Genomic DNA, 26619 nt, shown 5'->3' with positions numbered 1-26619 from the left:
GTGTAAAGCATGCAACTGAAGTATTTAACATAGTGATTGTCTAATAATAATAATAGATAGTGTATTGACTACAGACCGGAGTAGTGGAAGGCTTCATATTTATGAATCCATTAAAATCGTTAAATTTTAATAAAATATAGATAATCCAGGGAAACCAAAGAGGAAGAAGTTTTAGGTAAACTTTAAGTGTGGTTTAGACCAATTAAGAGCCAACCAAAAACTTCTAAATTTTTAATATCTTCACAATTTCGAAAGCAAAAACCTCAAGAGAAAAATTTCACATTTTTTGCCTCTTCTCACCAGTAATTTTTACCATTAGTAGTCTTTGGACAGTCTTCCAGCACTTGTGTAGATTGTGTACTTAAATAAACCTCACACTAAATGAAAAACAAAAAGCATGTTTCCCCCTTCCCAATGCAAAGTGAGTCAGAAATGTGATGGATGTGTTTGTCAGTGAAACACTGGGTGCTCCATAGCTTTGTGCTGTTCCAATCACAGCTAATCAATGGAGCCAAAAGAAACCTCTTCATCTCAGAGAGCATTATTCTCTTTATTAATGTGTCCTTGCTGTTATTCCCAAGATCCCATGGACAAGCTTGGGGAAGCTGCTGTCACATCCTTTGAGATTTCTGAAGCCGAAGTAAAAAAAACAAGGGAATCATTTTTATTTTTGTTTTTAACCCAAATTCCCATGTTTAAATCACGCCTGTGCTGTTTTTCCTTCAAGACTGTTTTATACAAAAGCTTGGACACGGTGGAGCAGTGAGAGGATGGCTGGGGTGGTAGTCAGGGTGGATGAATGAAGGGACAGATGGACAGACAGTTGCAAATTGCAGCAGTTAGAGAGTCACCTGGGAGACATTTCCACAACATATGTGCAGTCTGGGGCCTGCAATTGTGTGGAGCCTGTTAATTGCAGCAGAAGTAATTATATCCCTTCTCTGAAGGTAATCATGGAGAGTGTTACAGCTCCCAGGGTCTGGGGAGAGTCCAACACAGCAGTGATAGCCAGGGGAGATCAGGGCTGGGGTGTGCACATCAGGACTGCAGGAAAAGGGGAAAAAATCCAATTAAGAAGAGAGGAAAAAGACCATTGAAAGCTTTGTTTCAGCCACACCGTCAGATCTGTCTGCCAAGCCTCATGTCCATCACCTGGGGACAGGTGTGTGGCTTTGAGGAGCATTAAACCACAGTTGTTGGGGAGTCTTTTGGTGGTTTTTAATGTGGCAGCGGGGCTGCCAGTCAATCCTTAGCCCCCAGCTTTGCTCCCCTGTAGGGTAAGTTCCAGCTCTTCTCCCTTCTCTGTGGGCTGAACTCTGTTTTTCATTTGCAAATCCTGTTCTGCTCCTCCAGGCACAGCCCCTGCTGGGATCCCTGGGAGCCCTGGGTTTGACACCAAAACATCTCCTTGTACAAACCCCCAACCCAACAAACCAACCCCAGAGTAACCCCCAGATTCCAAATCCCTTCACATTCTCCCTTTGGGCAGTTTTTACCAGGAATCCCCTCCCCTCCTCACCTGCCTTTCTCTTTCCCCAGCGAGTCCTGCTGCACCCACCTCCCGTTTAGCAGAGAGTGAGTATGGCACAAAGGGCTGCCTTTGGTCCACTGTGCTCTGCATGATCTCCTCACTGGGTGTGCTGCAGTCTGCCTAACATCCCTGGGGGTTTTTCCTAACATCCTTGGGTGTTTTTTCCTGCTCTTCTCTTATTTTTCCCCCCAACTCTCTCTCCATGGGGCTGCTCCCCAGCCCCTCAAGGTGCCTGATTTACCCCTCTCTGTCACTGATGGTTCTTGGGGTCTTGGAGGCAGGGCAGTGATAATTCTTTAAAACCAAAAGATTTTATGTGCAATAGTTGAGAAACCCCTCCCACAGCTCGTGTCTCTCCTCCTGTGTTCTTCCCAGGGCTTTTGGGAGCAAGGACATTCCTTGTCCTTCTGTCCTGGCAATCCCTGTATTTCCTGGTGCAGCCTGGGCAGTGCAGGCTGGCAGCTTCTCCCAGAACTCACTTATTTCCTGAGGTGCTCCCACTTTCAGGGCTGTTAGTCCCTTTTCCTGCTCTCTGCATGTTCCCTGGATGCAGTGCATGGAGGTGGGAAGGAACAGGGAAGTCCTTTCCCTGTGGAGGGGGGCTGGAAAGCAGCAGCAGGGCACGATTTTTGCAGCCTCTTGAGGTAGCACAGCCCTGCCATGGGGATTCAGGTCATTCTCACTCTCACTAAAGCTCCTCTCTCTCCTTTCTGTCCCCCCTGCCCCTTCCCCTTGATTTCCACGGGGTTTCACCTTGACGTGTCCTGTCCATCCTCCACGTTTCCATAGCAACTCCTCCTGCTGCTGAATCCCAAAGCCCAGAGGCACCGAGTGAGTAGCTGGGCAGTGCTGGGCAGTGCTGCCCGTGCTCTGGAGTGCTGCTTGTGGTGCTGCAGCCCTTGGCAGAGGGCATTAAAGTGCTGTATTGCCTCATCCTGGTGCCTGTTAACCAACAGTGTGTGGTGTGAGCATGGGGAGATCCCAGCATGGGGCCACTGCCTCCTCCTCCTGTCAGCCCTCCAAGCATGTGCTAAATAATGGAAGGGAAGGTTTAGAAGGAACACTGAGGGGGGGTGGAGGTGGGGGAAAAGAAAGAGAAATTATCATTTCCAAAAGGAGTATTTGCCTTTCACGTTCCCCATCAGTGATTTTGGTGTTAAAGCTGCCTTTGCAAAAAGGGATGTGGACTAAAGGGTGTTCTTGCTGCCCTGCCTTGCTCTGTTCTCTTTGAATCCAGGGAGGTAGAGTTGATATTAAAAGTATGGGTGTTGGATGCTGAAAGAGGTGGAATATCTTACAGGAGAGAGAGCGCTTTGCCCCATCTTACCACCAGTGCCCTGCTTGCCTTAAAAGAGGTGTAAACTTCCCAAGAAATCCTACCTGAGATGGGCCTGGATTCAGATTCCCTCAGTTCTTGCCCATCCCTTGCTGCCTTGGCAGCCATTCCTGGTGAGGCTGGATCTGGGTAGTCCAAGGAAAACCAGCTGAAAGAGTTGCATGAGTTGATTTGTACCCAAAATAACCATTTTGAAGTGTCTGCTTTGGCCTGTTCAGACTCCAGGGCCACCCCTGCCTGGGTGTGTCACATGGGTGACTTTAATCCCTGCCTGGAGGAGATTTACAGTCGGTCACATGTCCATAGAAAAGCCAAGCAAATACCTGCAATAAAATAGTGAGAGAAATAAAAAAACCCTTAAGGAAGAGGCAGGTTTTCATGGTGCATCCGTGTGTTTTGGGCAGCTAATCATTCCTGCAAGGCCAAATGCCTCTCTTTTGGTTTGCAATAACCAAATGTCTGTGTTTCTGGGAGTGTGATCTCCAGGCTGGAGACCTGCAGTGGGTCAGAAATGGGTCGTTGCTTCCAAATGGAAAATACTAAAAGCATGATGTGTGTGATTGTTCTGGGGGTTGGGATGGATGGTTTGGCCAGTAAAAGGAATGAAACCCCCCATAATCATTGCTACATTTATGACTGGCACATTCTGTGGTCTAACCCATGTCCTTTATCTGCCAGTGGCCACAGCCAACGAGTTCCTTCTTGCAGGATATTTTATTTGTCCAAAGTGCCAAACCCCAGTTCCTGATGCACTGGAGTGCTGGGGGTTCTGAATTGCTGAGGAGACTTTTTAATTCTTATCACACCTGGAGGATGGGGAGGAGAGGGCGAAGGGCAGAGCCTGTAATAATCCTTTATTCCTTAGGAGGCAGAGGCTCTGTTCATGTGTGGGCTTCCCTTGGAGGGAAAACGATGGGTTAATGTTTTGCAGAACATTTTGTTCTCTAAAAAGAATCTTTACCCAGAAAAGAGACCGAGGGCTGATTTGTGATAAACATTTTCCACCCTTGATTTTGGTCTGGGGGCAGGGGGCTGTGTGTGGAGGAGGGAGTGGGGTTTGTAAGGACAGAAGTTTCCATTTTCCCCCACACTGAAGTTCAGCTTTTTCTCCTGGCCAGAGGCAGCTCTGCCCTGTCCCTGTTGTTTGTGTACAGACTCAGTCTGAGCAAAGAGCAGCCACATTTGTATGCTGGGCTGTCCTGCAGCACAGCAAGATGTGATATTCAGCAGCACAAAAAGAGCACTGGCACAGGGCTGATGCTCTTATAACTTTGCATCATTTAATTACTGCTGCTGCTGCTGAATGATCTTGTGTTTTACCCTGCCCTGACCTCGGGGCTTCAGTGAATGAAACCAAGAGCAATTAGAAAATGAGAGTTGCTGGGTGGCACCATGAAGTCAGGAATTGAAGCCTAATGAAGCTGAAGAGTTTCCTCACTGGCTTTAGTGAGTTTTTGCCTTGATGTGATCAGTAGCATATGGGAGATGTCTATAGTCGTGTTAAGAGGTTAAGGAATATGTATCTCCTTGGAATTAATCCTCTGAGGTTGCTCCAATAAGTAGTTCTGTACCAGTGGCAGTAATGAAGTTTTTCTTGCAGCTCTCTCCACTGAGGAATCTGGTTTGGCTTGCACTTGAAAAAGTGGATTATTTTTCAGATGAGGTACTAACATGAATGTTTCTTCTCCCCAGTCTCCTGGTTTTCCAGAATCTCTAGAAACTTCTGTCTTATTTAGTAGGTGCTGGCCAAGAGGTTCAATTTGCAGGATGAGGGAGGTGGAGGACACTGAGCAAGAGACATTCAGGTGGAAAACTGAGTGGGTTTTTCCTGTAAAGTCTGTGTTACCTTTCACAGTTCATCCAGCCAATGCAGGCCTGGGAAAAGCACCCCAAGGAGCTGGGGACTCTTGCTTTGGAATTTATCTCCCCAAGAAATGGGCCTGTCCACTGAGTATTTGCTGTAAGAAGACAAACACACATGTGAGGGAAGCCTGTTTACCTAAAAAGTGAAAGTTTGATAACAGGTGTCCATTGATTCATTTGTCTTTCACACTCCTTTTCTTTTTCCTTTCCCTCCCACCCCTTCGAGATGTTCCAGGAAGTTCAGATGTTTCTTTTCTGTGCCACTGCCTGTGTCCAGCTGGAATCCAGGAGCTGCCACTGCAGTGCCTGCAGGCAGACAGTGCTGAGCTCCCTTTCTCCACAGCAATTCCCTGCTCAGGGCCAGCTCTGATGGAAGGTGTGGTTAGCTGGGGACTGAGGGAGAAGCATTTTCACAGAACAGACCCAACTGCATCTCTCCTCTTGGTGCTTTTCAAAAACTATGGCCTGCAGCTCAGCTGGGCACTGCTCCGTGGCTCCGACGAGCCCTGGTGATAACAGGAGCTACAAATGACATTTTGACCAGGTTCCTTGGCCCAGTGGCTCTGAGAGAGACTGGCAGCAATTGTGTTTTGAGACTCCCAGAACTACAGCCCCTGAGCAGAGCTCTGGGTGTCCCAGGGCCCCGTTGCCCTGGCAGTCTGTGCTCTGCCTGCCTGACTCCCACCCATGGCAGGGGGATGATTGCAGGGTTCTGAACTGAACACACCATTTCCAAGTGGCTTCTGTGTCTCAGAAGCTTCTGCTTGTGGCTCAAGGCCAGCTTGGATGGGGCTTGGAGCAACCTGGTCTAGTGGAAGGGGGTTGGAATTGGGTGATCTTTAGGGTCCCTGCCAACCCAAACCATTGTATGGTATTTGTGCTGCTGATTTTGCCCTTCAGCTTTAACTGAAGCCTTCTCTCCTGGGGAGGTGATCTAACAGGCAGCCTCTCTTGCCTGTTTTGAAATCTCGTGTTTCCTCATGGACAGAAGACACTCTTTGCCTTTCCAGCCCAGTAAACTTCCCTCCTTCATGATGCCCCTGCCCAGAGCTGTGTGAGGCTGTATTTATAACTGCAGAGAACGGATTGAGAGCTTTGTTGTAACAAATGGATTTTACATTTTGTACCATCAGTTTTTTCCCTGGTAATGGCGTGTCCTTAATCTTGTCAGGGAACAAGCACCCGAAAGATTAAGGGTTTAATTCTCTATACATCACATTAACAGGGAAGTACCAGAGCACTGTGAAGTCGCCTCATTAAGGTGAGACAGAGGGATGAGCATGAAAAATGCAAGTTATAAAGGAGGGAGTAATTTAGGAAGGGAAGTGGAGCATGGGCTTGGCATGTGCTCCGCTGTGACACCTGATGTTGTGCCATTCCCCTGTCACACACTGCACATTCCTTCATCTTTTCCAGCACTTGCTGTCTCCCTTGGGCCAGCTCGGTCATTCCTTTCCAGAGCAGAGCTCTTCATCCCTCTCCCCACTGACAGAACCCCCCTGCACACCCAAAGCCTCAGTGGAGCCCACGGGGTGGGGCAGAGCTGGGGCCCCCAGTGCAGGCTCTCACTGACCACATTCCAGTTGCAGCTCCTTGATGGAAAGCTCTGGCCTTGGAAACGTTCACACCCAGCAGGTTTTTCTCTCTTGCAGTTGTTGTTGTTGTTATTTAGGAAGACCCCTGTCCTGCAGAGGGGAGGACACCTCAGTGTGGGATGCCAAGGTCTGTCCTCCCTTGGGCCGGTTCTGTCCCTTCCACCTCGGCTGTGTCTGAGTAACAATATTCCCTTTTTCTTTCCAACAGTCTTGTGGATTCCTCCAGCATTTCTGGCACACACTCTGCAATAATTTTTGCTCCTTTTGTTCTCTGACGTGGTATCACTAAGCAGTGACGCAGCTGTGCCTAACCCAGGTCATAACCCAGTGCTTTCTGTGGTTTAATATTCTTATTTTCCAGGCGGTTTTACTGTCTCCCCAGTGTTTCTGATGTATACTGGCTAATTTAATTTTGCTCCTATTTTATTTAGTCTGTAATTCTGTTGTTGATTTTTTTCCCTTGCCCATTGTTTACATCAGTTTTTTAATTTTTTTGTATTTTCCATGTGACCTCCTCCACTTTCCTTTCAACCAAATCATGTGCGTGCGTATCATGTGACTTTGTCATGTGGCTTGCATGGTGCTGCTGATGTCGTCCTCGCTGGTGAACAGAAGGTAAAACACTTTGTTCTGATTGGTTGCCTAGATTTGGGGTGAGGACTCCCCTCTGGTCGCCGACCGGGGAGCTCCAAATTCCGTCACTCCACAAATCCTCCCACGAGCCCCTTTGGAGAAGTTGCTCATCACTTTGTCTGCATGTGAAGGACTCAACTTCTGCATTAACTCCACCTCAGTCTCCTGCACTGAGCTTGGAAAAAGCCTGGAGGGAAAACAAAGAAAAACCAAGGCAAAAATCCCCTGGCTCGGTCATTTGCTTCTTCACTCTCAGAGTCCAGCAGGGAGCTGTCCAGGAAGGTTCTGGAACACTCTCTGGAATGAGCACCAGTGGCCAGAATCCCTTTGCCCCTCAGGGTACCAACCACAGGCTGGTATTTGATGGGGGGTTGTGGCAACACCACCTCTCCTGTGGCTTTGGCAGCATTTTGCCCCTGTACAACACACATGTGTGGAGGTGTGTATATATATATATATGTATATATATATGTATATGTACACACATTCACACTGCACATGTTTAGCAGCCTTCCAAAAGAATCCTAAATTCTCTGTCTCTGAGATCTAGTTATTGGGAATATATGTTACATTGAGATTTAAGACATAATTTTTTCTATAGTGAGTAAAACTTTAGCACAGCTCGAATGGGAGCTCTGCTATAAAATACTGTATATATACACTATAATATAGCTATAATGCCATCTGTAGTATCTATACTATAAAATAGCACACCCAGAGTTCATGATGGGAGCTCCACCTCACACAGTTTCCATCAGAGGTGCTGTTGCACCTTTCTTGCTGCTCCACCCCTGGAGTATCTGGGAGCCTGGCAAGGATTTAACCCAAATTCACGTCACAGTAGCTGCTGATCTCCATGAAATCAAGAAGCAAATGACTGACCCCTGCAGCTTCTGGAGCTGGAATCAGTCTCCAAGTGAAGTGTGTGGCAGTGACAACAGTTCCTGCAGCGTTGGGATTTTTACAGCTTTGCTTCATGCCCTGCATAATCTGAAGGGGAGGAGGGAGGGAAACTCTTCTGCTGCCCCAGCTCAACAAGGGACTGTGAAAACCAGGAAGCAATTGGCTTTTTTTTCAACCTGTGAATTCTGAGCTCACCTTATTGTCTTGGACAATCCAGGAAAGGATTTAGGCTGGGGTTTGCCAGGAAAACAGAACTAACACCAGTAACCTTCCCACATGACTGCATGCACAGAGGAAACCCCTCTTCCCTGGGTCTCTGCCCTCTCTGGTTGGACTCCAGGAGGGTTGAAGACTTGGTTGTCTCGTTTTTGCATGTTTTTTGTTCCTTCTTTTTGACTGTTGGTGTTTTGCTTTTCTTGTGTGCATTCTGAAACCTCCTGAGCTGTTCTTTCTCTGTATTTACCACTCATGGAGACTTTCCCTGGTGTCTCTTTCCAGTTGTGACTCCTCAGGTCACAATCTACTCCTGTTTACACAATGGTCAGAGATTGCAGAAATCAGCTCCTTCCTTGTTCCTGTGTGGCAGAAATTACCCTCAACAGCAGTTTGTACTCTCCAAGCACAGCAAGGATGCAGGATCTTTCCTTGGTGCCAGCTGGGCAAGGATTTAAGCTCAGCCTAAATAGTGCTGCAGTGTCTGGTGGCCAGTTTGAGCTGCTTTCCCAGGTGGGCAGAGGAGAGGTGTGATAAAAGGTGTCCCACCTGCACTGCTGTCACTTCTGGGGTCCAGCACACACTGAGTGCCCGGGGGCCAGGGAGAAGTTTGTGCTGATTTTTTTCATATTCTCCCCCCACCTGAAGTTTTCCTACACTCCTGGTGCTTGTGGCACCCTCTGAAAACCAGGGAATAATAATAAAACCAGCTGCTGAAACCCAACTCCATCAGACTGGTCGTAGGTCAAGGAAGCACTGAATGTAAACTGAACAGTGCAAGGGTACCAGGAGCCATTTACTGCTGCCCTGCAGCCAGAGATTATTGCTGCTGATGGCTTAGCAGGAGTGGATAAAAACCCGTTTGGAAGTGTAAGAGCACTGTCCTTAGCTCCCCTCACACCATGTGTGGGAGCCAGCAGGGAGTGATTCAGCCTTTGGGAGCCTGCAGGAAAGTCCTGATTTCATGTACAGATCAGATTCATTCTGAGTTACCTCTGGAGCCCAGGGAAGGGGTGTCTGAGCTTCCCTTGGGATGTGTGCCCTGCCAGCAGCACTAACACCACAGGGACAGTCCTGCTTCCTCAGCAGAGCCAAGCACAGGAGGGCTCCTTTCTGAGAGTTAAAGGAGAGCACATCTCTTGGCTTCTCCCACAGGTTGAAGCACTATTTGGATTGCTTTTGTCCTGGAGAGTGTCCTCTGGGTGAAGCTGGGCTCAGGCTGGATCCCCCAGCAGTGTGGAAGCACAAGGTCCTGCGTCCCTGCTCCTGCAGCAGAGTGGGTTTGAAGCAGATGTTTGGAAAATGAGGATCCAGAGGAAGTCTGGCGTGTCTGGAGCTGGTGGCTCTCACTGAGCCCCAGGGGGATTCCTCAAGGACCCCACGTTCTGTGGAACATTAAGGCTGGAAAATGCCCCTGAGGAGGGTGGAAGGGGCAGATTTCTGCAACGTGCCCAGCGAGCTGGGTGTGAGTGGGAGCTCCCCAGGCATGAGGCCCCCCTGTAATGCTCTTTGCCTTTCAGCCCCGGGCTGTAGGGAGGATGCATGTCTGTGAGCATGAGCTGCTTCTCTAACCTGCTGGTGACAACCTTCTCTCTTCAGCTACTGACATCTTCACTCATCACGGGGCTGCTGATTCTGCTGGACTAAACTCTTCCCACTAAACTTCTTCCTCCTTTGTTTGACACACTAACCCAGTTTTAATTTTACAGCCCCTGGATTACATCCACTTGCTTAAGAGAAATGAAATGCCATGTAATTATGGAGAGAAAGCTGAGGTATTTTCAGCAGGGCTTGCACTGCTCCTCCTGCTGGGTGTCAGCCCTGAGGAGTGCTCAGTGTTCTCCTCTTTGAACAGAATAGTTTCTCAGGGCAGAAGGGAATTGAGGTGTTGGGGAAGGAAGGAACCAGGAGCTAGAAATCAGGCAATTCAAAGTGAAGAAAAGGTTCAGCAGAGAAGGTAATTAATCATGGGAATGGCTGTGTATAAAGAGCAGCAGCATCTCTGACATTTAAAATCAAGAACGAGCATCTTTTCAAAGGATGTTCCTCTCAGTCTTGGTGCTCAGTCACCGGAAAAAAAGATCTATCCTGTGTTAGATAAAAGGTCAAATTCTGTAAGTACAGTGTTCCCTTATCACTCCAGATTCTCTTATTGCTCATTATCTCCCTGAGGTGAGGGTGGCAAAGAGCCCCAAGGAGTTGCTGATCCTGCCCTGCCCAGCTGGCAGTGACCCATTGCTCACTCCTACAGAATTGCTGCTCAGGAATGGCTCAGCACAGGCTCAGTGGCCAGGAATTGTTCCCAGTTGTTACTGGGAGCTGGTTTCTTGTGTAAAAAAACCTATAGAACCAGACATTTGGGTTTGTTTAATTACTGGTGAATAACCAGTGTTGTTGCAGAGTAACTTCTTAACTCAGTGGTCAAAACCTGTGACTTTGTGGTGATGTTTTTCTTTTAGGATTGAGGAAAGAAAAAAAATATATAATTGCTTGGTTAATCTGATGTGTCCCAGGGTGGAATCCAGCTCTGGAGTGTCCAGCTTCTATGGGGGAGCCTTGAAGGGGGGCATAGGCAGAGCAGGGGTTTGGAAAAGCAAAATAAAACCTGGGAAAAGGGAGCATTGCCTCTGTACATCTTTAACAGAAGTTGCTGTGTTGTGAAACACAATTGTGTGTGTCTCACATGGGGGTATCCATGGGTGGTAATTGCCTTCTGGGAGCAGCTGGGATGTTAGAGCATGTGAGAGTGTGCAAGAAAATGGAATTAATCTTAAATTACTGTGTCAGTCCAGGTCTTGCAGTTTTCTCATTGATGTTTCACCAAACAAAATGTGCTCAAATCCTTTCTTTGGCCAGGAATGGGGAGGGGGAAGGGTTTCAGATTACTAATGAAGATCAACTTCTGAATTGTATTGGAAGATTAACCTTTCTCTGGCCAGTCAGAAATGCATGTGCTTCCCATTAGGAGCTGAATACAAATCCAGCCAGAACAGATTTAGAATTGAGGATGGGGTTTGGGTTGATCTTAGTACAACTGGCTTATTATTTCCTTTCACTTTTGGTAGTATTGAATAGAAATAAGTCTTTTTAAAAAGTTTTATTCTCAGCAGCAGGCTGAGCTTTAAAAAAAGTCACAAATGTTACTTCAGCATCCAATTTTGATCTCATTTGCTCCTCCTGAGGTCGCAGATCTCACTGTTGCAGAGTTCTGGTGTCGTTCCCTGTGGGATACCTTGAGAGCTGGATCATTTGTGAGCTGTATTTCAGCTCACTTTGGTGTATCTGGGCGTGTGTGTTCAGGAATAATGTCCCTTTTCAGTGATGCTCTTTAGATCCACGTCCCACAGGAGCAGCCTGGTTGCCACATCCCCCACCGTGGTGTTTTCAGGATGTTCCACATCAGTTTTTGCAGCAGAAGTAGAGAGGATATATCTGGTCATGGCTCCAGGATATTCCTGGGGAAGGGGGGGGCCTTTGTCACTCAGCCTCTGCTTCCAGCACCCACAAAAATGGGAACTTGTGCTGGTGAAACAAACTGCCCAGTGCAGGGAATCCTTGGGTCTGGCAGATGTTTGTGCCCCAGACACACAGAGTGTCGGGGTCAGGATGGCTCTGGTACCCTCAGGGTAATGAACTATTCCTCTGATTTTTGAGCTCTTTTTCCCCAATGATTTTTTTTATTTTTTTTAACAAACCAACCTAAATCCCCCCCTTGTTCCAGGGGAACCCAGCGCTCCCAAGCTGGAAGGGCACATAGGAGAGGATGGGAACTCCATCAAAGTGAACGTCATCAAGCAGGACGACGGCGGCTCCCCCATCAGACACTACCTGATCAAGTACAAAGCTGTGAGTATGACACCCCCAGCCTGTCCCCTGCCCCCTGGGCAGGCACACAGCCCTAAAACTGGCATCTGCTAGGCCAGGCCAGGCTGGGAATAGAATGGGGGTGCTCAGTCAGGCCAGAGCTGTGTTAAGAGGTAAATCTGTGTCACTCAAATGATTTAAATTTGACATGCTAAGATATGTAAGAACACTCGTAAAGTGCTTTGTGAGGTAGAGAAGCTGCAGCTTTTGCCCCCCCTGAAAGTGGTCTAATGATGGGGCAAAGATGAGAGGAGGAAATAAGGGATTTTCTTTGGGTGTGGTAATGCAGAAAACAGGATTCTGGGCAGGAAAGAGGCTGTTTTGGTCTCTCTCATCCTCTCCACTTAGAGAGGATGTTTTCACAGAATAGTTGGGGTTGGAAGGGACCTCTGGAGATCATCCAGTCCGAGGCAGGGTCACCTGGAGCAGGTGGCACAGGAACACATCCAGGTGGGTTTGGAATGTCTCCAAAGAGGGAGACTCCACGTCCTCCCTGGGCAGCTCTTCCAGGCTCTGCCCCCCTCCAGGGGAAGAAGTTCTTCCTCGTGTTGAGGTGGAACTTGTGCTCTGGTTTATGGCCACTGGGCACCACTGGGAGGAGTCTGGGACCATCCTCTGAGCCCCCTGGGAGCTGTTTGTGTGGACTGATGGGACACAGATGTGATGCTCTGCCCTAACTGAGGGACACAGATGTGATGCTCTGCCCTAGCTGAGGGACACAGATGTGATGCTCTGCCCTAGCTGAGGGCTGCCTGCTGGTGCTGCAGCCTCCTGTCCCCATGCCCAGCCCCCTGAGAGCTGTGCAGGCTGGCTGCTGACCCGGGGCTGTGTCTCCCTGCCTGTCCCTGCCCTGCAGAAGCATTCCTCGGAGTGGAAGCCGGAGATCAGGCTCCCGTCGGGCAGCGACCACGTGATGCTGAAGTCCCTGGACTGGAACGCCGACTACGAGGTCTATGTGGTGGCAGAGAACCAGCAGGGCAAGTCCAAACCCGCCCACTACGCCTTCAGGACGTCTGCCCAGCCCACTGTCATCCCAGGTACGCCCGGCACAGCTTTTTGTTGTTTTCTGCTTCCAATTAATGCCCCGGTGCTGCCTCCTTTAATGTGCCTGAGTAACCCTGAGACTCGCTTGCTTCCAGCCCATCGATCACGGTTGGTTCCCCATCCAAAGCTTAGTTCTGGCCTGAGTGTACATACCTGTGCTCCATGTTCCAGTATGTACAGCAGAGAGTGCTCCTGACAAACCCCTGCCTCACTGTTCCCAGGGAGTGTTGGCTTTCTGTGGGTCAGGATTTGCCAGATGAGACTTTCTGGGCTCAGAAAGTGGGGGTCCCGTTTTAAACTCTTTCTATCTGTGGGGCAATCTGCAATCACAATGCAGGTTTCCCCCCCAGATCTGCTCTGGGCTTGCTTTTACTGCTTGTTTGTCCATCCAGCTCAGCCTTTGGAGGAATAAAGGCATAAGGAGGTTTGCCAGTGGTTGGGAAAGGAGACAGTGAAAATCTCTTTATTAAATGAAATGGAGATCAAATGATCAAATTACAGTAATTTTCAAATACCACCTGTTTAATGTTGGGGAGGGAATTAGGAAAAATAACTAAAAAGAATTGTTAGAATGCTGCTGGAAGCTCTTGTTTCAGACAGACTTTACTCATTAGTGTGCTTAAAAAGTGAGGTTTAAGGACAATTGCTGTGAAAACCAAGCAGAACTATCAGCTGGGCTGCAGGAACTGAGCAGTTTGCAAGGTGTGGAAAGGCCAGTCAGAATTTCTTCTCTACACGTGGACATCTAAAAAAAAAAAAAAAATGGGTGGGAGAAACCCACACAGAGCAACCAAAACCTCAGGATGGAATTGCTGGGCTACCTGTACGTGAAAGTTGTGCTGGTTAAAGACAGGGGAGTTTTAAAGATCTCCTGAGTCAGGTCCTCACTGCACAGCCAGAGTTCCTGCCAGGGTTGGTGCTGACAGTCCAGGCTGAGGGGAACGATTTGATTCCATTCTGTCTTCCAGATTAACTCAGTCTCGTGTTTTTTCTTCAGAACAACTGTTTTCTTTCCCTTGCCCTGAGAACTCAGCCCTTGCTCTGCCCCCTCCTTTGCCCCCTCCCTGCCTGGCTGAAGGGAACAGCTGAGACCTTGTGCAGTGTGGGTGCTGAAATCCCTGGTTAAGGCACAGGATGATTTGTTAAGCATACAAATGAGTGACCCAGTTGGGCTGGGCTTGGACAGCATGTGTGGTAGGGAGGAGGAGGAGGGAAACAGGGCCAAAGAGAGGCTGGGGGGGCATTTGAACAAGGCTGGAGTTTTGGGTGGAAGAACCCTCAGTAACTCATTAAGCAACTTACTCTCTGATTCTCATTTTCAACAGCTCTAATACTGACTCCCCTCACCCATTTGAAGGACAACTGTGGCTGGTGTGGCAGCAGAGGGTGAGGGTGGTTTGGCAGAGGGTGCCCTGAGGTCAGTTCAGAGCTGAGCAGCCAAACCCCGAGGTTGGGACAGCAGTGAGTGGTTCCTTTGCCCTGGGATGTGTCTCCCCAGTTAAGTCACGAGCACTGATCAGTCTTTCTGTTCCACCACGGTCCTTTGTGTGCAGCCACTGCTGGTTTCTTGTGCTGGTGTTTTATTTTAGCCTTTGTCACACACCCAATGGGACAACAAAGCTCCTGGGACAGCTGGGAGGGGCCTCAGCAAAGTTTGGGAGTGCTGTTGGCTCTGGAGCACACAGGGATAAAGTCTGGGAGTGCTGTTGGCTCTGGAGCACACAGGGATAAAGTCTGGGAGTGCTGTTGGCTCTGGAGCACACAGGGATGTGCTGTAGTCCAGGGCAATGGGAGGTGTAACGAGCTCAGATGCCACTGAGCCCTTTAAATCCAACAGAAACGTGGGCAGGGACCCTCTGAAAAATGGGCAGAAAAGCCCAGTTTGTTATCAAAGGTGAAAGTTCTTTGTCCTCTCTGGAGTTACCCCTCCCTTAGTCTGGTGTGGAGCGCAGGAGGAACCAGGATTCCAGGCTGCCGCTCAACTGTTGCACTTGGAAGTGTCAGAAGCACTTGGAAGAGCAGTTTTTGGGAGTGCAGATGTGCTGCAGGATTGCCCCAGCAGCTGGATGCAGCTGTTCCTCAGAAGGTGCTGGCAGAGCCCTGAGCAGTGACGTGATCAGAGCTGGCTTTGGGGCTCTGTCTCTGGGGGTTTTTGCCATTTTGGCCTCGCAAGGTGTTTCCAGACCCTTTGGTTCCCTGAGCTGATCCCCAAACTAACAGCATGAAGGAGAATATTTTCAGGGAGCAGGTTTTCTGCTGGCTGTAGTGCCAGCCTGCAGCAGGGAAGGGGCTCTGGGTGTTCCTTCCCTCCCTCTTGTTGTTTTCCTGGCATTTTGCTTTTACAGTTTGATTTCAAAAGGAGCAACACAGGGCATCAGAGGCAGTGCCTCTCACATGGCTTTGGTAGCAAGAGCTGGGAATTCCCTGCAGACCAGATATGTGTTCATTTATCATGGAGAGCCCTTTGTTACCATCCTCTGCACAATGTGGCTGGAAGGAGAAGGGCACTGTTTTCAGTAATAATAATAACAGTAATTGCACTGGAGTGGTTCACAGGCAGCTGAAGGGAACAGTCAGTGTATTCCTGAGACCTTGGTGCTTCCTCAGGGTTTAGTCACCTGGATATATCCAAGTCCAGGCTTTGGGGCAGGGCTTGGCCAGGCAGGTGGATTGTCTGCTCCACAAAAGCTTTTCTTTCCTTTATTTTGTCGGTGTAAAAGGCAGCGTTGTCCTTTCAAATACCAGATAACCACTTCCTTGTGTTTCTTGCTGAGCCTTCTGTTCCATCAGTCTTAATCTCATTTGCTTGCAAACCCCTCAGCCCTGCCTTGGACCCTGCTCTGCAGCTTTGGGCTTTGCTGAGCTTCTGCCCCAGCCCTTTTGTCGTGAATGTGCTGATCCTTGAACCCCTTGAGCCATTTTAATTTACAAAATTAAATAGACCTTGGATTCTTATGTTTTCTATATTTATGACCTAATTTTTTTTATCTATTTTTCTCTCTTTCTCTCTCTCTCTTTCTTTCTTTTTTTCTTCCTCCTCCTTTCTTCCCTCCCCTCTCCCTTTTTCCCCCCCTTACCCTTTCCTATGTCTGTCGTCATACATGTCACCTTGGATCTCACGGGACACATCCACGCTTGCCACATGCACCAAATTTGTTTTTAAACAACCATATTTTCCCCTCCTGGGAACCATTGTCTGGCACCTGCAGCGACCTTGGGAAGTCCATCAACGTCGTCCTCCTTTGTTTCATTGCTTCTCTCTGCAGTGACTCTGCTTTTGCTCTGTTAGAAACTTAAAAAAGAAAATGAAATAAAGCAATATTTGCTTGAAAAAGGTCCCACCAAGGTGTGAAAGCAGATAACTTTGCTTCAGAGGATCATGTCAGTTCAGAGAAAAAAAAAAAAAAGAAACAAACACAGAACACTTTAAAAAAAAATGTTTAATTTGAAAGAGTCAGTATTTTGTAACAAGGAAAAAAGGTTTAAGCCGAGTTTTTTCTCTTTAACATTTTTTTTTTGTTACTTGTAATGAATTTGCCCTTTTTAATGGATGTAAAGAAAGAATTTCTTTTTGGTGTTGTTTGCTTGCTCTTTTCATCAAAGGAAGGTACAATGGTGAAAGCCTTTAAGATTCTGCTTTTTACTGATTTCTCTGCACATCTGGTGCTGACCATCACTGTCTTGTGCAAAAAGCTTTCTAAAGGCCCAGCCACGAGCCTGAACCTGCAGATTATAAAGAGAAACAGAAGATTTGTCCGAGACCATCCTGCTGCTTGCCTGAGGGTCTCGGGGGGCTTTGGCTCGTGGCCTCACGGTTGTGGCCAGCGGAAGGTTCTCCTGGTGTGCTGAGTAGGGACCTGTGGTGGGAATCACACTGAGGAAATTCCTGTTTCCGTTCTCCCTGGCCCTGAACCCCTGGGAGTCCCCTGGCCCTGAACCCCTGGGTGCACCCTGGCCCTGGGGTGCAGGCAGAGCTGGGCACGAGGCAGCCCCTGACCCCCAGAGCTGCACTGGATGCTTGTCTAACACCTCCTGGTCCCCACTGCTGCATTCCCGCCCTCACAGAGATCCCCTTCCTTGCCACTTTAACAGAAAAGCTTAGTTACCTGCCCAGCTAAATTATTATTATTATTATAACTACTGATCCTCCATAATATTGCTGGTTAACTGTGCATGTGACACTGCCAGGCAGGGTTGTTAATCCACGGTGTGAACTGGTGCAATAGGAGCATCTTTGCTGCCAACTGCTGTGTGTTGCATTTCTGCATTTGAGCAAATTCCAGGTGACTTTTTTTCCTTTGCTCCTTACTTTTAAAAAAGTGTTTTTAACAAACACCATGCCCCCCCCCAAAAAAAAACCCCACACCAAAAAATCCAACCCAGCACCAAACCCAGAACCCCTCATGAATTTCCTTGGTGATGGGAAATCCCTTTGGCTCTAATGCTCTTCTGTAAATGGGGTCTCTCCTTTCTGAGTGGGGTGAGGTGGCCAGGGATGAAATTGTTGACTCAGTTGTTGAACTGTCTGTACAGAATGTCTCAAATGCTCTCGGTTGGATGGGATTAATCTCTCTAACAGAATCCTTTTAGGGACAAACAAAACCCTGCCCGCAGTCGTTTTCTGCTCTGCACATAAATCTCTGCTGTGTTTATTCAGACCTTGTTCATCATGATTTGTGAACTGCTTTTCTATCTAAATTATAAATGAAAAACTTGGTGCAGGTGTCGCACATAAAAGCCTGTGGATTTCTCTTTTTTTTTTTTTTAGAAAACCCTCATTTTCAGTGTTTTAGAGAGTAGAGAACGTGTTACATCTTCTGAGTTTACACCTTAGTGGTACTGAAGAGTAAATCACTGTGAAGTGATTACAGCAAAGTAATCATAATACTAAAAAGTGGTGTGATTTCCCCTATAACTGAGCTAATCAAGGTCATTTGTAGATCTGCTGTCAGCTCTTTGTGGGTCTCTCCTGCTCTGCAGAGGGAGGTTGTTAGCTGAGGCTGAGATGGATCTCACCCAAGACACAGTTATTAAAATTACCTTGGATAAACTCTAAGTTGACAGTGTGGTGTGGAGAGAGAGCAGCTCTGGGGAGGTGGTTCTGGCCAAGGAGAGGTGCCTTAGGCAGGGGGGGTTTGAGGGGCTCCTCTGCCAGACAGGCAGGTGAGAGAGCATTTATGTGGCTGAAGTTACTTAGAATTAATCTCCTGTTCAACAGCAAACAGGAATCTGGTCAGCATGGAATACATGCAGGAAGGGCTTCTTTCTCTTGGAAACCTGGGGGGTTTGGGGTGACCTGCTGGTGGCCTGGAGGGGCTGCAGGGAAGGTGCAGAGAGACAAGAGTGGCAGAGCCCAGGGAATGGCTTCCCTCTGCCAGAGGGCAGGGTAGGTGGGATGTTGGGAAGGAATTCCTGGCTGGGAGGGGGGGAGGCCCTGGCACAGGTTGCCCAGAGGAGCTGTGGCTGCCCCTGGATCCCTGGAAGTGTCCAAGGCCAGGCTGGAACAACCTGGGCTGGTGGAAGGTTTGAGGGAAGGAGGCTGTAAAACCCATCACCCCTCCTTCCAGGGACACTCAGATCAAAGCTGTTGGCATCCACTGAGAACAAAGAGCTTCTCTCCTGGGTTCTGGGGGGTTTTTTGGGTGGTGGTTTTTTTTTTTTTCTGATGCATGAAATGAATTTTTGTTTGTTTTGTTTGTACTCCTTTCTCTTGCCAAATACTGTGGGACTTCTGAAATGCCTGGAATCATACCTGCTCCTCTCCATCCCTTTCTGTCTCCTTGTCTGCCTGTGCCTGAACATTCCCTAGCTGAGACCCCACTAGGAAGACACAGCTGAGCTCTCTCTGGCAGTGTCTGTACAGCTGAGCTGCAGAAAGGAAAATCCCTGGGTCATTTTGTTGTACACTGTAAAATGAGGGTGTTAGAAAAGTCAGTCTTGCAGGAAGCTCATTTTCCATTGGAAAAAAAAAATTAATTTGTAATTAATAAATTCTTCACTTCTTTAGAATTAAGGACTCCAGAAGTTTTTTAATGTTTTGTGTTTCCTTATTTAACTTGTGGAAATGTTATTCCTCCTAGTCCTGAGAATAGCAAAAGGGGATTAATGGAAAGGTTGAATGTGCTCTGGATCAGGTCAGAAATGTCCAACATCTATTTATTACATGTCCTCTCATACACAGTGTGAGCAGCTGGTGCTCAACAGTGACTATTTGTTTATACATTTCTTTTCTACACAGAATTGTTTTAGACCCCAACAAACTCTTTAGGGATGTCTAAATATTAGTTTCCTTAAATAAAACCTAAATTCTGCTACAGAAAGGAGTCAATAGTTCCTAGAAGCATTTGTAGATCAATTTAATTTAATCAGATGTGACAGTCTGTGAAAATGAATAACACACCACATGCTTTCTGCATTTTATAGCAACAGCAAAATTCCTTTGCAAAATCTATACAGGAAAAAGAAATGCAGCACCAACAGCCTCCAAGTTCAAGGGGTCACGGAGGATTCTTAAATTATTCTTCCTTATGGCTGGTCTCTGAAGGATTTGGAATATCAATTCATGTCATGAATTAGAATTTATGATACTCAGCCAGCAGAAGAGGTTTGGAAGTTCCTGTAAATTGCAGGGCTTTCTTACTAGCCCAGAAAAAACCAAATTGCAGGTGATTGCCTTGGCTCAGTCTGATTGTCTGCAGTGCAAAATGTAAGAACAGCAGAGAAACAAGGGTGTTTTCCTGCAGGTTTGCCCCGGATCTCCCCACCCTGGGGGCAGAGGGGCACAGAATGGGCTGGAAGGGAGGGGGAGACAAGGAGGGGGGGCTTGTGCCTGCTCAGGAGCTCTGCTTTGGGTGTTCAGAGGGAACAGGGTCGTTTTGGGGCCATCAGAGCAGGAATGGGAGCTCTGGGGATGGTGGAGCCTGGTGGGGTTTGGACCCTTGTGCAGAGGGTTCAGGGTTCCAGGGCACTGACTGCTCCAGGTGACAGCACAGCCACTGTGACCTGGCAGCTCTTGGCAGTTTTGGGGATACAATTCCATGCATTATTCCTGGGCTGAGCTCCCCCACCCTCTGTTTCCAGCTTTAGAACCTTGTCTCTTCACTCCAATGAAGATATTTGATTTATTCCACGTCCTGTTCTGCTGCAGGTGGGGCTGCAGTGACCTCAGCCAGCCCTTTCTGAAGTCACACTGGCTGAGTTTCCAAGAATTGATCATTTTAATTCTTCCCCCACGACTGTGATGTTTCCCTGATTCATCTGTGAGTCACAGACAAGGTGTGGGCAATGCACAAAAACTGCAGGGCTCTCGAGGTGGTTTGTGCCACAGATAATTCCTGCCTTTGAGGGGCCTTTGGCTGATACTGGCAGGTCTTGGCAGGGAGAGGAAGCAAAGAGCAGGACTCTGTTTGAATGGAATTTTCCAGGAGGTGTTTTCTAGCACATGGAAGTCCCAGGATGAAATATTTTTGTCTCCCTCCAGCTCTGGTGGCAGGGATGAGGTGTATTTTGGAGGCACACAAGGAGCTCTTATCCTGTAATCCTGTCTGGGATTATTTCCTTAGTGCACCTTCAGGAGCCTGCCCAGGAGCTCCTTCCCAGGAGGGAGATGTGGATGAGAAGTTTGACACATCTTCAGCTTTTCCTCCAGCAGCTGATGTGAACAGCAACACGTTAATTATTGAATAATTCACACAAGAGTCCTGAATACATTAGGAGAGGGAAAATGCATGACCCCCTCCCTCCCTGCACACATCAGAGGGTGATTAATTCCCTCAGTGATGCAGGATGCTGGCAGGGGCTGGGCTGGGGGACACGTGTTGTGCTGATCCCAGTGTCAGGCAGGTGCCTCAGCGTGGCTTTTGGATACTCTCCTGTTGGAGTCTGTGCTCCTTGGTACCTCTCAGGGTCACAGAATGAGGCAGCACTTCCCTGCCTCAGGGTAAGGGTGTTCTGTCTCCTGTTCTGAAGCAAGGCAGTGTGTGCCAGGGGGGTATGGCTCTGTCTGGGAGCCCTGGAAAGGACCTTTCCACCTGTCAAAGTCAACATAAATCAGGCTGAGGGAAAGAGGTGCTTTGCTGGGTGTTTCTGCAAAGAAAAGATTGCCAGGGTGTGGGGGTTGTGACATCCAACAGTAAAACGTGGTAGAAATGACTACAATTGCACCTTAATTGAAAGAAAAACCAGAATACTCCTCTGAGTGATGACAACTATGATGCTCTTGCCCCGCTGTCTCAGGAATCATCAGCTCTGTCAGAGGCACAAGCCTTTGCTGAGGGCACAGTCCCATCCTGAGAGGTAAATGATGTGATGGCTGAGACCAACCAACAGGTTTGGAGTGGTTTGGTACCTCTAAATAAGTGTTGAACTGTATGAGCCACCAACCAAATGCTCTGCCTGCAGATGGGCAGCTTGGCAGGAGTTGTTCTGAACAGAACAAGGGGAACACAAAGCACCTGGTGTTCAGGGGGTGATAGAAGGAGCCTGCAAAGCTGCAGCTGTGCCTGCTGGTTTGGACAGGACTCTCTGGTGTGTTTATCCCCTCCCTGTCTCTAAGGAAAGGCTCAGCAGTTCAGAAGCAGGTAGGAAGTTAAACTCCACTTGCTCTGGAGTTAGTGCTGTGTGGGCAATCCCATAGAGAGCATTTCCTGGGCTTCCATCCCCACCTCTCACCCGCTGTCCCTCTGTCTCCTGGAAAAGGCAAGGTATTGTTTTCTGTTCTGCAGCTGGGGAGAGGTGGTGGAGATGGGCTGTGGAGGAGCAGGGAGTGCTGGGGCCAGGGCAGCACCAGCAGAGTGGCAGAGCTGCTTCTCTTTGCCACCTGCTTCCTCAGAAGGCTCTTGGGCTGTGTGTCCCTCAGCCAGAACACTCCTGAGCACTCACTGTGAGCTCAGCTGCCTCTGGATAAGCCATGGACAGTTCACCCCTCCCCAGTTCTGCACAGCTGGGTCTTCCCTGAGCTGCAGGAAGGGGTTTAACTCCTTCCAGTTCCACCACTGAGGCCCCACAGGTATCACCCAGTGTTTTGTGTCCCACCTGGGCAAGTCCTGCTGCAGAGTCTGGGCTTTACTTCCACTGGTTTTTGGGCCAGGCTGGCAGTGCCAAAGCCACTCTGGACCCCAGACACAACCTCTTGAGGAGGTGGTGAAGGGAAGCTGGAGCCCTTCAGTGTCCCAGCTGGGTGTGTGCCATGGCAGAAGAGGCTTCTGCTGTTTGCTTTCCAGGCTTTACCCCAACAGAGATGGGCAAAGCCCTGTCAGGACCACGGGAATCCATCTTTTGAGGTTGTCCTGCATAGGATAAAGCCCAGGTTATAACACAAGGCTGCTAGAGAGAGGGTGAACCTTCTGAAAGCCTCCTGTGCCTGTCATCTTAAGTGCAGCCAAAATCAAGCCCTGACTCACCTTTTAACCACAGTGCCTTCTCTTCTTCTCTTTGGTCTCTGAAGCCAGCACCAGCCCCACAGCAGGCCTGGGCACTGCTGCCATCATTGGCATCCTGGTCGTGGTGTTCGTGGCACTGCTGGTGGCCGTGGACGTCACCTGCTACTTCCTCAACAAGTGTGGGCTCCTCATGTGCATCGCGGTCAACATGTGCGGCAAATCCGGCCCCGGGGCCAAGGGCAAGGACATGGAGGAGGGAAAAGCTGCCTTCTCGTGAGTACTGCCCCTGCCCCTGTGCCCCTTCTCGTGAGTACTGCCCCTGCCACTGCTCCTGTCCCCAGCAGCTGCGGGAGGAGGAGCTGTCCCAGCGGGCCGGGGGTTCCTCAGCTCTGATGGGAGGGTGCTGGGGAGGTCTGAGGTTCTCTGTGCTTCCAGGAAGGTGTTTCTGCAGTTGTTGCCCTGGTTTTGTCTTGTTCCTGTTGGTGGCCATCAGATAGGTGGCCCAGTGGACATCCCAGTGCTGGACGTGCCGCTGGAGTTCTGTGCCGTGGGGAAGGAGAAGTGACCCCAAGGAGTGCCCTGTGTTTAGCCCAGGGTGTCTGTCTCTCACTGTGGGCATTCGCAGCGTGTCTTTGCAGGAGGATTCCTGTGAGTGGGCTCCAACCTCGGTGCAATTCCTTCCCTGCAGGAAAGATGAGTCCAAGGAGCCCATCGTGGAGGTGCGGACGGAGGAGGAGCGGACCCCCAACCACGACGGGGGCAAACACACGGAGCCCAACGAGACCACCCCGCTGACAGAGCCAGAGTATGTTGGCATTAGCCAGTCCTAGCACAGGGGCACTGCAGTGCCCTCAGCTGCCCCGATCTCACGATCAAGGTCTGCCGTGAGCACAACTTAGGGCAGGAAGAGAGGAAGAAAGGTAAAACCTCCACCTGCCGTTGGTGACGTGCCAGTGAGGAAGTGCCTCCTCTCAAGATTCAGTGACTCCTATTCCCAGCACTGGAATGGAGCAGAGTGTCCTCAAAGGCCTGTCTGTGCCAGCCCTGCCCGGTGTGGAGATCAAAGACCTGCCCAGGTTCACTGCAGAGGATCCAGAGCAGAGTCAGCCCCGGCTGGCAGCGAGTGCTGTGTGAGCCGTGCCCAGCAGTGCTGGAGGAGAGCCTGAACCCCCTGAGAGCAGCAGAGGAGCTGGGCTCTGCTGTGGAGGAGGCAGAGCAAGTCTGAGTGTTCTGAGAGAGGGCTGAGAGCTCCGTGTGAGCTTTGTTCACATCAGGGAACTGAACTGGGCCCTGAGTCTGCATCACGTGTGCGAAAAAGAAATGTGTTCTGTGTGGCTGGATGAGGGCCTTGCAGGCCTTCAGGCCAACCTGCAGCTAAAAGGACAGGGCAAGGTGAGGGGTCAGATTCAGGGGTCCTGCACTGGGACGGTGCTGTGTGGTGACAGATGGCACAGGGCTGCAGGCTCAGGGCATTGGCAGAAAGCTTCCCTGGGAGCTCAGGGGGAAGCACGGAGAGCAAAGTTAGGCTGAGGGAGAAGAGTCTTTGCAAGTTGGCAGGTTTCCTTTTGCCTCAGACTTGAACCAAAACTGTCTGTGAACAAGCCATTCCTGCAGGTCACGTCCTCTTTGCCTTTTTTCTCTCCTAGTTATCCTCACTCTTCCCTCGCTCCCTTTGCATGTTTGACCTCTGAAAGTCTCTGCTCCTCCTGAGTCCCTCTCCGTGTTGTGTGTGTGTGTCGTAACCAGCTGGTGCTGCTCCACCTCCTCACTCTCCCTCTCTGCCCCCCCTTTCCCTGCTGTCGTTTCGGGGCTTCATTGTCTCTATTTCTCTTCTGCCCCTGTCCCCCCCGCAGGCACCCCGCCGACACCGCAGCCACCGTGGAGGACATGCTGCCTTCTGTCACCACGGGCACCACTAACTCTGACACTATCACTGAAACCTTTGCCACTGCTCAGAACAGCCCCACCAGCGAGAGCACCACGCTGACCTCCAGCATTGCCCCTCCGGCCGCGGCCGCCCCCGACTCCAACGCCGCGTCGCCCGGCCAGGCCACCCCGGCCAAAGGGGCGGCCGCCACCTCGGTGTCGTCACCGCCACCCTCCTCCACCCCCAAAGTGGCCCCTCTCGTTGACCTCAGCGACACCCCGAGCTCTGCTCCGGCCACTAACAGTTTGTCTTCAAGTGTCCTGTCGGGGCAGGGCGCGGTGCTCAGCCCCAGCGCCGCCGCCGCCACCGAGGCCTCCAAAGCGGCAGCTGGGAACAAGCCGGCTGCCCCCGGCCCCGCGAACCTCACGAGCCCTGCAGCTCCAGCAGAGCCCAAGCAGGAGGCCTCCAGCACCAAGAGCCCCGAGAAGGAGCCTGTGCAGCCCAGCACAGTGAAGAGTCCGACGGAGACGCCCAAGAACCCGAGCAACGTGAAGAGCGAGGCTGCCTCGGGCAGCACCGCCAACCCCTCCCAGAACGAGGACTTAAAAATGGACGAAGGGACCTTCAAGACACCAGACATTGATCTTGCAAAGGATGTTTTTGCAGCTCTTGGCACTGCTCCTGCCAGTGTGGCTGGTGGGCAAGTTCACGAGCCTGCTCCTTCCACTGCAGACAGCTCTGTACCCGCTGCGCCTGCAAAGACCGAGTACGGCTGCCTTTACTCTTGTGTTGGTTGTGTGCTGTGTCTCTTGTGCCCTGGTGCTCGTGCTGTGTCCTTGTTGGGTGTTCTCTTAACTAATCTCACCGTTTCCTTAGCGAACTAACTCACCACTGAACCGACAGGGCTTGGCTTGAAAGGTCCAGGAGGAAAGCCAGGAGTAGGATGTGCCAGGGAAACAGAGAAAAGAAACCCGGGAGTTTGTTGTGAATGTGTTACTCCTCAGACTTTTATGCAGCTTTGTCTATCGTGGGTTATTCTTTTGTGGAAGAGAGCAGAAATAGTTCAGTTTGGTGCAGAGGAAGAGCTGAGTTCCTGCAGGTCAATGAGCACAACCACCCAAATTCCATTTCCTGACAGATGAGTGGAAATTCAAAACACACTCAGTGTAGGGCTGGGCAGAACAACTAGTGCCACATGGAACCGGGAAAGCCGGGAACCTCTGGAGCTGTCCCTAAGCTGGCAGAAGGATGAGGCAGTGTGGTGCTGTCTGAGAGGGGAGCAGTGGGGTCAGGATAACCTGGCAGAGTGTTGGATTAGGGATCACTCTCCACCAGCTGTACCAGGTCTCCTTTCTACCCAGCTGATTTATTCTGAGAGCAGCAGCACGTCCCCAGGCAGGGCCACCCCAGGGCCCTTTGGAGCCTTGTACCATCTGGAGAGGATCCACATCCCTCAGCTGAGAGGGGCCTGCACCCTGTGTTTGGCAGGAGAGTGGAAAGAGCAGGAGAAGCTCCCCTGGGTGGCTGGGGGAGGGTGCCCAGCTGTGGGGCAGGGGTTGGACAGGAGCACTGGTGCTGTGCTGGGCTGTCAGCTGCTGGCAGAGCCTGTGGAGATGGGCACCTCCCTTCCACCTGGGAAAATTCCCATCTTCCGTGTTTCACTTCCTGCAACATACTGGGAAATTCTGGGACTGGCTTCCTGTAGGGAAAAAAAGGGTTTTCTGCTAAAAACACAGCCTGTTTGACCAGGGCATTGGGGTGGTAAAGTCGAATTCCTCGGCAACTGGGCGAGTTTCCCTGGGGCTCCTCTTTGCCCACCTTGAGCCCCTGCAGCTGCACCCTCGTCCTGCCTCGTGTTAGCCCAGGGCAGGAGAAGCAAAAAAGATGAATCCAGAGCGAAGTGAAGCTGGGCTGGGGGGGACTGAGTTTGGTTTTACTTCTCTCTGCATCAGGAAATGCTCATTTTGCTCTGCCAAAGCGAGGCGTGGGCTCCAGAAAGATATTCGTTCCTTATCAGCTCACTCAGCCTGCCTTTCTGTGCCTCTAAACTGTGCCGTTTTGGTGATTGTTCCCCAGGAAAATCCCAGTAGAAGACAAATCCGAAGTGCAGGTGACAGACAGGAAGACCCCTCCAGCAGAAGTGAAGACGGTCCCCAACGAAGCCACACAAACAAATGAGAACGAGAGCAAAGCATGATCAGCACCGGGGAGACAACGAGAGAGCATTGAAATCACAGCCCACACACCCATCTCATTCCTCTAGTGTCTGTTGCCTTTTTTAAACAAACAAACCAACCAGAAAATGCATAAACGGGGGGAGGGGGGAATGTCTCTTTTTTTTTTTCTTTTATTTTCTTCTCTTCTTCTCTTTTTGTTTTTTCGGTTTTTTC

The 26619-nt window shown here is 49.8% G+C and overlaps 1 protein-coding gene across 12 annotated transcripts in view; it reads left to right on the top strand.

Annotated features, from left to right (window-relative positions):
- NCAM1 (neural cell adhesion molecule 1) overlaps positions 1-26581 on the top strand; it is an 89591-nt gene extending 63010 nt beyond the window's left edge. For 4 of the 12 annotated variants that reach the window (XM_017809742.1, XM_017809740.1, XM_017809745.1 and 1 more), the window contains 7 exons: positions 6938-6940; positions 11796-11920; positions 12795-12975; positions 22428-22635; positions 23051-23167; positions 24216-24995; positions 26306-26581. In XM_017809742.1, the coding sequence (XP_017665231.1) occupies positions 6938-6940; positions 11796-11920; positions 12795-12975; positions 22428-22635; positions 23051-23167; positions 24216-24995; positions 26306-26426 (1535 nt within the window). In that variant the 3' untranslated portion in view covers positions 26427-26581. Of the gene's footprint in view, positions 1-6937; positions 6941-11795; positions 11921-12794; positions 12976-16191; positions 17296-22427; positions 22636-23050; positions 23168-24215; positions 24996-26305 lie in introns of those variants that run through there. The other 8 variants (XM_017809743.1, XM_017809741.1, XM_017809746.1 and 5 more) reach the window with 4 other exon arrangements.
- The last annotated feature ends 38 nt before the right edge of the window (positions 26582-26619 follow it).

This window comes from Lepidothrix coronata, unplaced genomic scaffold, assembly GCF_001604755.1.
Source record: "Lepidothrix coronata isolate B3197 unplaced genomic scaffold, Lepidothrix_coronata-1.0 Scaffold27, whole genome shotgun sequence".
Taxonomy (NCBI): domain Eukaryota; kingdom Metazoa; phylum Chordata; class Aves; order Passeriformes; family Pipridae; genus Lepidothrix; species Lepidothrix coronata.
Note: the sequence above shows the minus strand (reverse complement) of the source record. Positions and strands in the feature narration are given on the sequence as shown.